At 41.0% G+C, this 15,380-nt stretch overlaps 1 protein-coding gene across 1 annotated transcript in view; it reads right to left on the reverse strand.

Moving 5' to 3' along the window:
* The window catches only part of METTL10 (methyltransferase like 10), a 48,561-nt gene that overhangs the window by 14,789 nt on the left and 18,392 nt on the right, over nt 1-15,380 (reverse strand). The window contains exons 4-5 of the mRNA XM_006867469.1: nt 8,982-9,089; nt 4,800-5,016 (exon numbers count right to left, since the gene is read on the reverse strand). Coding sequence (XP_006867531.1) covers nt 4,800-5,016; nt 8,982-9,089 — 325 coding nt within the window. The remainder of the gene's footprint in view (nt 1-4,799; nt 5,017-8,981; nt 9,090-15,380) is intronic.

Below are 15,380 nucleotides of genomic sequence, written 5' to 3' on the forward strand. Positions count from 1 at the left end.
CCGACTTCAGCCCCCACTTGTAGGAAGCAGCTCGTCTGCTCTGAGTAGTTCTCACCAGGGGCTGGGCATTACCTGAAATGCTTGTTCAACCTACATCACACTTAATATATTGTTGTTGTTAAGAGCTGTCAAGTCAGTTCCGACACATAGTGACCCTGTATAGGGTTTCCAAGAAGCAGCTGGTGAGCTTGAACTGCCAACCTTGCGGTCCAGCACATAAGCCCACAGCGCCATGCCAGGGCTCCTAACATAAGATCACTTAATACAGAGAGGTGGAGTCCAGTGTGGCGCTGTGGGTTAATGTGCTGGACCGTAAGGTCGTTTGAACTGCAAAGGTCGGCAACTCAAGTTCACCAAGTGCTCCTCGGAAACCCTACACAGGGTCGCTATGAGTCGGAACCAACTCAGTGACACTTAACAACAACAACAATATAGAGAAGGTAAGTAACGGGGAAATATAGATGAATCTGTAACCAAAGGTCACGCCATAAAGCAAGTACACTGTCACCCAAACCACAATAAAAATTAAAAAAGGCATAAAACAAACTTAAGGTGAAGGAGATGGGAAGACAAGGAACTAGTAACTTTTAAAGCAGCAAAGTGTGATTTAAAAAAAAAAATAAGAATCAGAAGTCAGGGGTTCAAGTCCCAACTCAAGTGGCTAGGTAAGAGACACACAGGGCAGGTTACCTTAACCAGAAACTTCAGTTATATGCCAAGAGGTTAGAGACAGGCAGTGTCTCTAACCCTAACCTACCCACAGTGACTGGGTTAGGGTCAAAATCAGATGAAGCAGCATTTTCCTAAACTATAAAATACAACAGAAAAGGCTGGAAGGTCAGAGACGAAACTGTTCATTTAACCATGGGTTTTCCCTCAATGAGGGACTATGAGTTTGGGGGGAAGTGAATTCTGTATTATCTACATTTCCATGCCTTGAGTGCAAATAACTCTTGTAAACAGTAAGAAAATGTTAAGAAGGAAATATATTACTGTATCAATGTGTCTTTTATACTTTGTGTCATCACACGTTCTAATTCAGATTCTTAGTCCAAAATGGGCAAATCTTAATAACTAAATATTAAAACACTACTTAAAAACTACTCATAAGAAAATCACCCCAAAACCAGACCCATACCAAGGTCTTCTAAATGGAATAATGCATTTCAATTTGGGCTGATGGTGCCCCTGTGGTGGTTACACGGGTCCACACACAGAGTTTCTGAGTACCTGTGTATGTGCTTAAAATACTTTGTAATAACTGTCAAGAGAAAACAGAGCTTTTTTTGGTGAACTTGCCAGGACTATTTCATTTTTTAACTCACTGGACCAACCCTGCAGAATTAGGTCATTACACTTGGAAAGATAACATCCTAAAATCTTAACAGTGATTGTAGCCCACTGATGAATAAGGAAGAATTTTAATTATTTTAATACATGTGATTCTTTTAGGGTTATTGATATCTTCCTATTTTTCCCATAATGAGTGGCACTTTTTTCTTTTTTAATTCAGTAGTTATAATAAAGTCAAATCCCTTAAACATCATATGAGAACACTCTACCATCTGGTAACTGATTCAGTAACCCTCATCAAAACCAACGGCAAGGTAAAGTGTCTTGCTCTTTTTTTTTAAATAAATACGCTCTCAGGGGAAAAAAAACAAGGTCCATTTCAACAGTTTTACATATTAGGATCAGCACTGGACTGCACACCACAAGGTTGGCAGTTCTAACCCACCATCTGCTCCTCAGAAACCCTACACAGGGTAGCTCTGAGTCGGAATCGACTCGAAGGCACACATCAATGACAATATATTCAAAAAGGGAAAGATGCAAAGAACCTTAGAAGACTGGTGAAGTCAGCTAAGCCCACACAAAGGAAACTGGGAGCCAGCCCTAACCGAGGGAACACTGAGGTCCTTCATCAGCCACGTGTAGCATCCAGTGTTCTCAGCATCTCATGTCTATCTCCAAAGCCCATTTCGTTTTTTTAAATTCTGTAGTCCCCTCTAGAGCTGGAAAGCAAGTTAAAGTTTTGCTCAGTAGTTCTCAGACACAGACACATTTTTTAAGCAACCTGTACTAGGCTAAGACAACCCTGGTACCACAGTGATGAAAGCCCTTGGCTGCTAACCAGATGATCAGTGGTTTGAACCCACCAGCTGCTCCGCAGGAGAATGGTGTGGCAGTCAGCTTCTATAAAGATTTACAGCCTTGGAAATCTGGGGGGGTGGGGGTGGGGGTGCAGTTCTCCTCTGTCCTTTAAGGTCACTGTGAATTGGAATCGACGTAACGGTTTGGTTTGGGTATACCAGGCTGAAGTCTGTTCCTCATTATGAGAGACAGACAAACATGTTTTTGTCTGGTTGTTCCAGGGGCAAAGGAGAACACCTGCATTTAAAAGCCAGGAAAGCAACTTGTCCTATGTGTGCCGTGTTACTCAGAGCGTTTATTACAACTGTCAGACTTCAGGAAGGGGGGAGGACAACTGATACATGGCCTCAACAGTTCTAGAGGAAACAAATGTAACATGGAAGATAATAAAATTAATGGCATGAAATAAAAGATAATAAATCACATATAATTCTGGTTTTCCAAAGGCAATGGTAATGAAGCCATGAGCGGAGTCCACACAAAGTACACGTCTGAAGCGTTCTCCCTCCACTCCTGCCTGTTCCCTCCTTAGCAGAAATAACAGCTTTGAGACAAGGTGCCCGCAGTCAGTAACTAGCCACCAGAAGTGACAGCACCTGTTAAACTGCTCTCTCGAGGTAACTCATTTCCCATTAGCTGGGGCAACAGAGCTTCAAAATTTAACCAGATATTTAACACCACATTATTTACTTAATCCTCAGCCCTAGAAATTCCTCCCACTAAAGCTTTAAAAGAAAACGGAGTAAAATGGATGGTGGTAGCGGCTGCACAATACGGTAAACACAATTCCCATCACTCAGCTGTGCATGCAAACATGGATGAAGCAGAAATGGTTTACATCAGACTCCACAGATCTTGTTGATATATGTTCCGCCACTATAAAAATGTTTAACATGGTACCATTAAAAAGAAAACGTAATCATAATCTGAGAAGGATTCTACGGAGAAAACAAGCAAACACCTAGTAGAGACTCTCACAGTGGGGCATGAATAAACGGGCAGATAGCATGCTCTTTAAAACAGACAAAAGCAGTCTTCCAAAGAACTCACTTAGCAGACATAACACCAATTACATTTTGCTACCAAAAACAAAACAAAAAACCCACTGTCACCACGTCCATTCCGACTCATAGACATTATGCGACTCTGTAGACATTTTGCTAACGGAACAAACAAGATCCTGCCTCGGCACCAACATCTTGGAGAGAGCAACAATTTCCTCCAGAATTCACAGGCAAGCCTTCAACTACACTGGGGGCCCAACCCAGTGACTACTCGGTTCTCAGCCGCCTCTGACAGGAACTGAATTCACAGGCAAGCCTTCCACAGGCAGCCTTCAACTACACTGGGGGCCCAACCCAATGACTACTCGGTTCTCAGCCGCCTCTGACAAGAATTGAATTCACAGGCAAGCCTTCCACAGGCAAGCCTTCCACTACACTGGGGGCCCAACCCAATGACTACTCGGTTCTCAGCCGGCTCTGACAGGAATTGAATTCACAGGCAAGCCTTCCACAGGCAGCCTTCAACTACACTGGGGGCCCAACCCAATGACTACTCGGTTCTCAGCCGGCTCTGACAGGAATTGAATATGTAAGTTTTCATTACTATGGTTACTTATCTGCTTTATAAATCTGATCATTGTCTTCATGGCTTGGAAACATTTTATATCTGAGAATGATGACATCAGTAAATTACATACTGCAACACTGTACGTAGCGCATATTACTAACATAAGGTGTCCCCGAAAAATAGAAAAAAAAAAAATGGCCAGTCATAAATGCAATTGATTGTTAACTAAACATGTCAAAAGTCAGGGGTTACTTGTACGGTGGACTCTCTACATGTTTCTGCACCATGTTAGAAATAATTGTTCTCACTATCTCTACAATTACAACTCTCCTCACGTAAGCCTGTAAGGGACTCCTGGGTGGCCCTGTAGGATCAGCACTGGACTGTGAACCACAAGTCTGGCAGTTCAAACCCACCAGCCACTCCTCTGAAACCCTATACGGGGTCACCATGAATATAGACCGACTCGACAGCACTTATCAAGAACAACAAAGCCTTTAAAAAATCAATTCTTTGCATTATTAAGAGATTCACCAGTAAATGAGCACATTGAAGCCAGAAACACAATACATGTGTTTTTCTTTGATGCTCTGAATAACAGATTGCACAGCTTAAATAAGGAGCCCTGGTGGCATAGTGGAAAGTTCAAAGCCACTAGCAGCTCTGCAGAGAAACGTAGGACAACCTCCTTCCATCAAGACTGCAGCTCTGGAAACTCTGCAGGCACTGCTGCTTTGCCAAGCAGGGTCGTTATGAGCCGGAATCAACCTATTGGCAATGGGTTTGGGTTTTATCGCTTAGATAAAGAATCTAGCTTTTGCAGGCTCATATATTTTAGTACGTTAGTGCAAGCATGTCTTGGGAAAATATCAGAAAGGACTCTGGATCTAAACCAATATTATTCCTTTGTGCTTTGTAGATACAAGTATTCCCAAAGTCAATAAGAGAGAAGCCAAGCAGGCAATTCCCACAACAGAAAAGTGAGGCCCTACAGCTTCACAGAGAAACAAAGCTACTGTTTGCATGAAACCCGAGGAGAACACACACGTACAAGCAACATGTAACCATTTTACCGTCACTGAATTCATTCAGCAGCTCTTCCTTGGTCCAATTACACGAGGTTATTAGAAAAAAGCCTTTGACTTTCAACACCCTGGAGAGAGATTTCACATACTGCTTCCTCTTCTCAGTTGCATTGTCAGGACTAAGGCTGATGGCATCAAAAGTCCCTTTGTCAACACAAATATGGAATCCAGACAGCTTTGTGGAGAGACTCAAAAAGTCTTCTACCTATATAAAAAAACAGTATCTATGTGAGAACAGTTAACACCATCTTTTCTGAACTGAAATGACCATCCATAAAAGGTTACAGCCAAACAGATCCATTCAGTATCAGGAAACTTTACATATCATAAACAGATTTTCAACTTGCTAGCTAACTTCTCATTATTTCATTCCAAGATCATTAAAGCTAAGGTTAGGAAGAAAGACGGACAGTGTTTCCTGAACATTCCACAGCTCTTACCAGTCTGGAGACAAATGGAAGCCAGGTGTAGTGCCTAACAGCACCAACGCATTATGGCATACAGAAGTCGGACTTACGAAAAGGTTGTTTTTATCAAAAAGTAGAATATTTGGCATGTTCTTCAAAAGGACACCATTCATCTAGAACTCAAACAGGTCATGTGAAATGAGATTTTGCGCTGACAATGGCAGACGTAGCCACCCAGGAAAGCCGAAGCTCTTCTGCCTCAGCTAAGCAATTTACAAAGGTACCAACGAATCTAATGACTGGCCTAAAGCTTGAAGATATTCACCAACTGCTGAACCCTAATTATGTAATTAACTTTATAAATGTCATGCACTTTCAATTTTCAGTAACTTTGTGATAAATAAGAAATGGCGACCTGAAATTGTGATCTCTGCCTCCGTTTGTCAGTCACAAACATTTTCCAAGAAACAATTCTGAAAAACTATTGGAAAACTAAGTAAGCAATTAGCTCATGGTTGTTCACAAACCTTTGTAATCTATAAAGTATAAATAAAAAATCTTCTTGTTGGACTCAAGAATGGGAGTTTTAAGTGCATTTATATTTGAAAATGTGGGGGGTTTTCTCCTCCTTGGCTCCAAAGTACTTTGTATTGGAAGCACTCTCATGAAACTACTACACTGAAGAGCTGGCTTTGGAGAAGCTTCCAGATCTACTGGCACCATTTTCCCCAGAGCCTGGCTGGGCTCACTTTGTGTCCTGTATCATTTCAAACTTTCTCATAATGCTATTGTGCACTTGCTAGACTAGAAGACAGTGCAAACATTCATACACACAGAGAAACATAAACAATGTGTGGCTCACTTTACTGCCTAATTGCTAATCTCTGACATATGCCTCTACTTGTTATCGATGGGAAAAGATGGTGGAGATGCTCCTCAACATCAGCCAAAACAAGGCCAGGGGCAGACTGTGAAAAAGACCATCAATTGCTTATAGACAACTTCAGACTAAAGCTGAAAATAATTAAAATAAATCCACACGAACCAAAATATACCCCTGAGTATATTCAACCTGAATTCACAGACTATCTCAAGAACAGATATGATGCCTAAGACACCAATGACCAAAGACTAGTAAAGCTGTGGGATGACATCATGAAGAAAGCAAAGGTGGGATCCCACATGAAGAAAGCAAAAGGTCACTAAAAACAGGAAAGAAAGAAAAGACCAAAATGGTCATCAGAAGGTTCAGGTCCTCTACTCTGAACGTAGAGAAGCTAAAGCTACTCTAAGTAATGGTAAAGTAAAAGCGCTGAGCAGACAATTACAAAGGGCAGCTTGAGAAGACAAATTATTATAATGAAATGTGCAAAGACCTAGAGTTAGAAAACCAAATTGGAAGAACAAACCCAATGTTTCTCAAGCTGAAAGAAATGAAGAAAAAAATTCAACCCTCGAGTAGCAATATTGAAGAATCTTATGGGTAAAATACTGAATGATACAAGAAGCATCAAAAGAAGATGGAAGGAATAATCCGAGTCACTGTACCAAAAAGAACTGGTAGATAGTCAGTCATTTTAACAGGTACCATATGATCAAGAAGTTAAAGCTGCACTGAAGGTATTGGTGAGAAATAAGGTCCAGAATTGACTGAACACAAACTGAAATCTTCCAACAAACTGAGGCAGTACTAGAAGCACTCGTCAATGCCAAGAAATGTGGAGGACAGCCACCAGGCCAACTGACTGGAAGAAATGTGGCCCAACAGAATGTGGAAACCATTGAACAATATCACTAATATCACATGCATGTAAAATTTTGCTGAAGATAATTCAAAAACAATTGCAGCAGTACATTGACTACCTGAATTTCAATTTGAACTACCTGAAATTCAAACTGAATTCAGAAAGGATACAGAACAAGGGATATCACTGCTGATGTCAGATGGGTCTTGGCTGAAAGCAGAGAATCCCAGAAAGATATTTACTTGTGCTTTATTGACTCTGCAAAGGCATTCGACTGTGTGGATCATGACAAACTATAAATAACATTACAAAGAATGAGCATTCTAGAACATTTACTGTGCTTATGAAGAACGTGTACATAAACCAAGAGGCCAACATTCAAACAGAACAAGAGGGTATTGCATCGTTTAAAATCAGGAAAAGTAGGGCACCAGGATTATAGCCTTTTACCATACTTATTCAATTTGTATGCTTAGCAAATAAACTGAGAAACTGGATTATATGAAGAAGGAGGCGACATGTGGTTTGAAAAAGAGTCATTGGCAACTTGCAATATGCAGATGACACAACCTTGCTTGCTAAAAGCAAACAGGACTTGAAATACTGATGAAGATGAAAAGATTTCAATCTTCAGTATGGATTGCACCTCAATGTAATTAAAACAAAAATCCCTATCACTGGACCAAAAAATAATATCATGATAAACGGAGAAGAGACTGAAGTTGTCCATTTTTCTTGCATTTACAATCAACTCTCAGAGAAGCAGTAGTTAAGAAATCAAATGACATGTTACATTTGGCAAATCTGCTACAAAAGTCTTCTTTAAAGTGTTAAAGAACAAAACTGTCACTTTGAGAACTAAGGTGCACCTGACCTAAACCAATAGCCTCTTTTGCATGTGAAAGGTGGACAAGGACTAAGGAAGAACCACTGCATTTGAATTGTGGTGTTGGCAAAGAATATTCAAAGTACCATGGACTACCAGAAGAACCAACAAATCTGTCCTGGCAGAACCACAGTCAGAATGCTCCTTAGGAGCTCAGATGGCAAGACTTCGTCTCTTAAAATAAAGTAAACGAAGTCTTCTTTGGTAGCGTTATACGGCTCTACGTCTTTGTTTCCTTTTGATCTGGTTAATCCATAGTTAAGGGGTCCTGGTAGCACAGTGGGTGAAGAGCTGGGTGGTAACCACAAGCTCAGCAGTTAGAATCTATCAGCCACTCTGCAGAGAAAGAGGAGGCTCTCTGCTCCCATAGAGAATCAGTCTCAGAAACCCTAGACAGGGTCGCTATGAGTCGGAACCAACTCCATGGCATATCACTACCACCACCAATCTGTAATTAGGTTCCCATTTGTGTGTGTTGCAAGCATGGAGGAAAGACAGCAAGAGAGCTCTTGACAGTGTTTTAGAGCACAAGAAGAAAAGACATAAGGAGGGAGAAAAAAGGGAGGGAGGGAGGGAAGAAAGCGGAGGGAGTGGGCATACACACACAATCACAAAAGAAAAAGTAACATTCTCAAAAACTAACTGTTGTTGTTGTCAGATGCTGTTGAGTCAATTCCGACTCATAGCAACCCTGTCAGTATAGGGTTTCCATGGAGCAGACGGTGGGTTTGAACTCCTGACCTGAGGTTTGAAGTCCAGTGCTGATCCTACAATGCCACACCAGGAGTTCCCAAAACTGAGTGTTGTTGTTAAGTGCCATCAAGTCAGTTCTGACTCACAGTGACCCTGTCTAGGGTTTCAGAGGAGCAGCTGGTGGGTTTGAACCCTGACCTTGCAGTTCAAACCCACCCTTCGGTCCAGTGCATTATCCTGCAGTGCCATACCAGGACTCCAAAACTGACTAGACTAAAAATATTACTACAATTATCTAAAAATGTTTCCATCAGAATTATTTCTGAACGATCCTTAATTTATAAATTCAAAAAACATCAGCAAATTAATAAACTTCAGGAATACTTAAACTTTACAACTTATTTTAAAACAAAGTAACAGTAATATAAATAATAGTTACCTTCAACTGGATGTTGGATAAGCCTTCTTTCTCTATAATACTTGCAGAAAGTTGTATTGCAGAAGGAGAGTAATCGATTCCAGTAATATTAGAAAAACCAAATTTTGCCTAAAGACAGAAAAAGAATTTTATTCTTTAGTTTAAATAAAAATGTAATATAATTTTTTGCCTATGAATTACTATAGTGATTTAGGGCTTGGGCTGTTTTATTCTTATTATAGATCAAATAACATATAATAAGCAAAAATCTACAGCACTTTAATTTTATTACAGGACCTACAAAGAAACCAAAAGTTTAAATTTATATAATGCGGCATGTATAATTTGCTTTAATAATACTTGATTTTTCAAAAGGAACTTCATTTTCTCAAAGATAATGAAAATATATGTATAAGCCCTCAAGCAGAAAAACGTAGTACTCAAGTTCTGGTGCTGATATACTCCAATTCACACATAAACGTGTCATAAATTTTATTTAACACAATTAAGTTATACGACTAAATTATAGGCATACATAATAAGTTCTCGATACAAAATTTTCCTTCTGTATAATTATAATGTTACAATTCTCCAACAGCTATATGAATAGGACTTTTTGGAACATTTCATATGATCTTCACAAAACACCTGCTGCCAAAAGCAAAGTTCCTTGGACCTCAGTTTGCAATGACACCTCTCGTTCACGAGCTATCTGGACTCACTTAGATGTGGAGCCTCTATCAGAGGCGTGGCAGCTTCTGGTCTTCACCCCACTAAGGCAGAACATTCCTAGACCAGTTAGGCCAAAGGTAATTTCAAAGGAAACCGGAAGAACAAAACGAAACCCAAAGCAAAGTCTGCTATCAAGTTGACTTCAATTCCCAGCATCCCTCTGGGACAGAGGACGGCCCCGTAGGATCTGCAAGGCTGCAAATCTTTACCGTAGCAGACTGCCTTTTCTTTCTCTTGTGGAGTGGTTGGTGGGTTCAAACCGCTGATCTTTTAGTTAACAGCCCAAGGCTTAGCTCACTGTGCCACCACTAGGGCTGCTTGAAAGAACAAAAGCCGTCACAAATTACCAGGAAGCCTTTCAAAGCTTAGCCACGAAGCCCTTACACCAGGAGGGTTCGTGTTACTGTGGAACCTTAGGGGTTTTTTCTTCTCAATTTTAAGGTCTTTTTTTTTTTTTTTAAGTCACATCCTCCTATACATTTCGCTGACTTACTCTCTATTCTTCCAGATCTTCATTTTTCCCAATCTCCCCTCATTTCCTTCTCTGCCAGACCTAGAACCTGGGTGATTATCTTACTTAAGACTCATTAGTCCCCTCTTCTCCTAGGCCTGTTTCTAGAAATCTCTCATAGTCATTCTGACATTCAAACTGTCTCCAACGCTTTCATATTCCATTCAGGCCCTCAGTAAAAAATCAGCAAGCATTCAGGAAAGCAATAAGTGAACCCAAACCAAGGAAGTGGGGGAGTGGGGCCGAGACTTAACATTAGAACTAGAGCTGCCGGAGGTCCCAATAAAGGGTCATCAAGAAGAGCTTTTAAAACAACTGAAATAAATGACAAGCAGAGAATCTGGGTAGACAATCTAAAACTAATAAAGAACCAAATGAGTAACAGGACTGAAATAAACAATAATTAAGAAAACCAAGGGACAAGCTTAAAAGCAAATAAGGCACAGCAAAAACAACAGTTAGCAAACTTAAGGAAAGGTCTGAAGGAAAGATTCCAGTAAAGCGCAGAATGACATGAAGATGAAAACTTAAAAGAGGAAAGAGCACAAAAGACACAATACTGTAAAGAGTAAAAGATACAATATACAAGGGTGAGTCAAAAATTATCTGTATTCAGGTTGTATTAAAATGCCTGTCCACAGCTGATGACAACATTGGGCGTGCACGTGAAATGATTCTGTCCAATAGACGACTGACAGTGGCTTATGTAGCGAATATATGCAAATCAGCCCTGGCTCTGCCTATGAAACAATCCAAGACAGACTTGGGTTTCGAAAACTCTAAGCAAGATGGGCACTGAAATAAGTCACGGAAGGAAGAACGTAAGCAGAAGTAGTCGGGCATCTGCAAACAACATTCGGACCAATACTCAAAGGAAGGTAATAGTTTCTTTAAAAATACTGTTACTGGTGACGAGACATGGATTCATCACTATGAGCCTGAGCGTATGGAAGAGAAACATCCTCAATTGCCAACCAAGGAAAAAGTCAACCATCATCTGAACCACAAAGTCGGTGGTTCAAACTCACCAGCCGCTCCTTGAAAACCCTAGACAGGATCACTCTGAGTTGGAACCAACTTGACAGGCACTAATAACAACATCAATGACTAACAAATGTTGAGCAGCTTGTTATGTGCTACTGATCATTTGTACATTTCCTTTGGAAAATGTCTATAAAAATCCTTTTCTCATTAAAAAAAAAAAGTCAACCATCAGCTGTAAAATCGATGCCTACAGTTTTCTGTGATTCTCAACAGTCAGTATTAGAACACAATCAGAAAAAAGGTTCAACAATCAACAGTGCCCCGTACAGTGAGATGCTCACTGAAGAGCTGCAGCCTAAACTTCCGGATTAAACAGAGGACTGCTCTCCAAGGGTGCTGTGATCTTGCATGACAATGCACGTCCCCACACCTCTGCCTACACTATTGACACTCTGCAGACACTTCATTTTGAGGTGTTAAAGCATCCTCCCTATAGTCCTGATCTTGCTCCATCAGAATTTCACCTGTTTGGTCCTCTGGAAGCAACCCTTTGAGGACAAAAATTCACCTCTGATGAAGAAGTGAAGATAGTGGTACATTTGTGACTCACAGCTCAGCCTAAAACATTTTTTAATAAGGGAATATGAAAGCTTGTTGACAGATGGACAAAGTGTATTGAAAAGCAAGGAGATTATGTCAAAAAATGATGTATTTGTCTTTCTAAGAATGAAATCATTTCTACAGCCAGAGTGGGGATGATTTTTCACTCACCCTCATATATATATATATATATACACTAGTACTCTTAGGAGGAGGAACTGAGAACAAGACACAAGAGAAAACAGCACACAGCTTGAGAATTTTCCAACACAGGCTCTTCCCCTGCTACCCCACAGCACAAGAGCATCCTATGAACCTTTCATAAGCTTCAATGGCATAAAGCGAAGAAGCAATTACCACTAACTTCTATCGGAAAAAAACTTTGAGCAGTCCCAGACTCAAAAAATAAACCACCAATCCTACAGACTAACACACGTAGCCTGAAATAAGTCGGACGTGAGTGTGGTTCCAGGGGAAGGAGCTTGGCGATGCCATTCTCACAGCTCAGGGTGTTCTGTCTCTTTAATGGTTCACAGAGGTGCAGTGAGTTAAGTAAGCATTGGGCTACTCTTTGAGAAAGTTGAGGCTGTCTGCTCGCATAAAGATTTATGGACTTGGAAACGCAAAGGAGCAGTTCTCTGTCCCGTAGGATGCTATGAGTCTGAAACAGCTTCATGGGAGTAGGTTTTTTGGGTTTACAAAACAAATGCTGAACACCCGTTCATTTTGCTTTTGATGTATTTTTGTGAAAGTTAGTTCTCTTTGGATTTTTTTTATTATTGTTAACAAAAGCAGGTACTCATGTGAGGTCTTTAGTTAAAAGTGAAGTGGCATATGGTGAACTTGTTAAAAACAGAGAATGCCTGTACTGACCAATGGCCCTAAGCCACAAATTCATGACGTACTATAAATGACCTCACCAAGGCACGTCATGGAGTCCTGGCGTGGCCACTGTGGGTAACTGTACTGGGCTACAAGGTCGGTTTGAATCACAAGGTCAGTTGGTGGCTCAAGCTTACCAGCCACTCCTCAGAAACCTTACACAGGGTCGCTATGAGACGGAAACAACTCAGAGACACTTAACAACAACAACAAGGCACAGCATAAGATAAGAGAGCATATAGAAACAAACAAAAAAAAACAAAAAAAACAGACTCATCTCAAAGCATCCAGGGACTGACGGGTGTTGGTGGGCGCAAAGGGACAAATGACTTTCAAGATTGACAGCTGACAGTAAGTTATAGAGAACAGACGCCAGAGACAATGAAAGAAACCTGCCAATCTAAGACTGTCATTAAGTGCCATCGAGTCAGTTCTGACTCATAGTGCCTCTGTACAGGGTTTCAGAGGAGTGGCTGGTGACTTCGAATCGCTGACCTTTTGGTTTAAAATGACCTTGCAGTCCAGTACTTGGCCCTAGAGTGCCACACCAGGACTACTAGTGCCACAGACAATACATAAATACACGGGCACGCTTCATGCCAACGTTGTTGTTAGGTGCCATTGAGTCCGTTCCGACCCATAAAGACCACATATAGGGTTTCTGAGGAGCTGCTAGTGAGTCTGAAATGCAGATCTTGAGGTTCAAACCGAAATCTGCAATCCAGCACAGTCCACAGAAGGGGCCCAGACTCGGCACACAGATTTAGTTTGCAGCTCCTTATTCTAAATTTGTGGTTGTTGTTAAGTGCTGCGTGTCACTTTGGAATCATAGCGACCCTGTATAGGGTTTCCAAGGAGCAGCTTGTGGGTTTGAATTGCCAACCTTGTGGTTCGCAGTCCAGTGCTGACCCCACAGCACCACATCAGGAGTCCAATTCTAAATTTAGCACCCATATTATATAAAATACAGGGGGCAGAAAACATGTTAAATGATACAATAAAGATGCAAACAGAAAATACACACTTAGAACACTTTCAAACCACCACAATCAAGTCAATTCCAACTCATAGCGGTCCCACAGGACACAGCAGACTGCTTCTGGGATCTTCCAAGACTGTAACTCCTTCCGGAGTAGACAGCTTCATCTTTCTCCCGTGGGTCAGCTGGTGGGTTTGGAACCATGGACCAGGCCAGTACCTAGCCCACAGTATCACCAGGGGTCCTTTAGAAAACCTTTAAGACAAAGGAAATTTGCCAATAGAAATTATCCAAACTACAGTAGCGTAGTGGTTATGAATCAGGCTGCTAACCTCAAGGTCAGCAGTTCAAAACTACCAGCTATTCCGCAGGAGAAAGATGAGACTTTCTGCTCCTGTAAAGATCAGCAGCCTCAGAAACCCTGTACAGGGTCACTATGAGTTGGAACTGACTCCACGGCACATAACAACAACAAACATAATACAGTGAAAAAAACGGACAGACAAATGAAAGAACGAACAAGGCCTCATGGACCTCTGGGATATTACAATGGTACTGTCTACAACAAATAAATGACAAAGTTCAGTAATGAAAAGGTGGACGGAGAAGCTAAACAACCCTTAACTGTAAGGTACGGACTCAACAGCAATATGGAGAAGACAAAACAAAAACCATCAGTGAACGTGAAACTAAAGCCACAGAAATGATCCAGTCCAGATAACTGTACGAAAATGACCCAAAAAGCATGTGAGCAAGCCCATGGGAATTCTAGAGTCAATACAAATGTCCCAATACTCGTGCTGCAATTCCCAAAAGGAGAAGGGAAAGAGTATGATGTGGAAAAGAGATTTGAAGAAATAAAAGCTGAAGCTATGTTTGGTCAAAAACATCATCTAGAGAGTCAAGAATCAGTGAACCCTAGACAGAACAAACACAAAGAAAACCATGCAGAAGCACATCATAAGCAAACTGCTGTGCACTAAAGACCAAGAAAATTCTTGAAAGGATCTCGAGAAAAATACCACAACTCAAATGACTACGGCTTTCTCATTGGAAATCACGGTGGTCAGAAAGACGTTCACAGAAATCACAGACGTTCAGCCTAGAATTCTCTATGGAGCAAAAATATCATTGAGGAATTAAAGGACAACACATAAAAACAGAAATCCTCAGAAAAATTTGTACGCAAATGTTCACAGCAGCATTTTTCATAATACCCAAAAAATGTCAACAACCTAAATATCTATCAGTGAATGAATGGATGGGTACACAAAGTGTAATAATATCCACACCATGGAATGCTTTTCATCCATAAAAGGCATGAAGCAACGACAGATGTTCCATCATGGAAGAACACAGAAAACACTGTAAGTGAAAAAAGCCAGACACCCAAGACCACATATTACATGGTTCCATTGATGTACAATGTCCAGAATTGACAACTCCACAGAGACAGACAGCAGACTGGGTAGCCGGAGCCTGGGGACGGGGTGGGGTGGGAGGTGAGTCGTAAGGAGTGACTACTGAGGCCTGGGGAGGCTTTGGGGGAAGGATGACAGCAGTTCTGATATGACACAGCAGTGACAATACTAAAGCCATGAAGTACACACTTCCAAGGAGTAAATCCGACAGTGGGTGAATTACAGCTAAGAAGAAGCACACTGAAAGGGCTTTTTCTTTATTATAACTAGTCAAAAGTCAAAGTAAAGTTCAAAGCAAAGAAAAATCACCA

Source organism: Chrysochloris asiatica, unplaced genomic scaffold, assembly GCF_000296735.1.
Source record: "Chrysochloris asiatica unplaced genomic scaffold, ChrAsi1.0 scaffold00105, whole genome shotgun sequence".
Lineage (NCBI taxonomy): Eukaryota > Metazoa > Chordata > Mammalia > Afrosoricida > Chrysochloridae > Chrysochloris > Chrysochloris asiatica.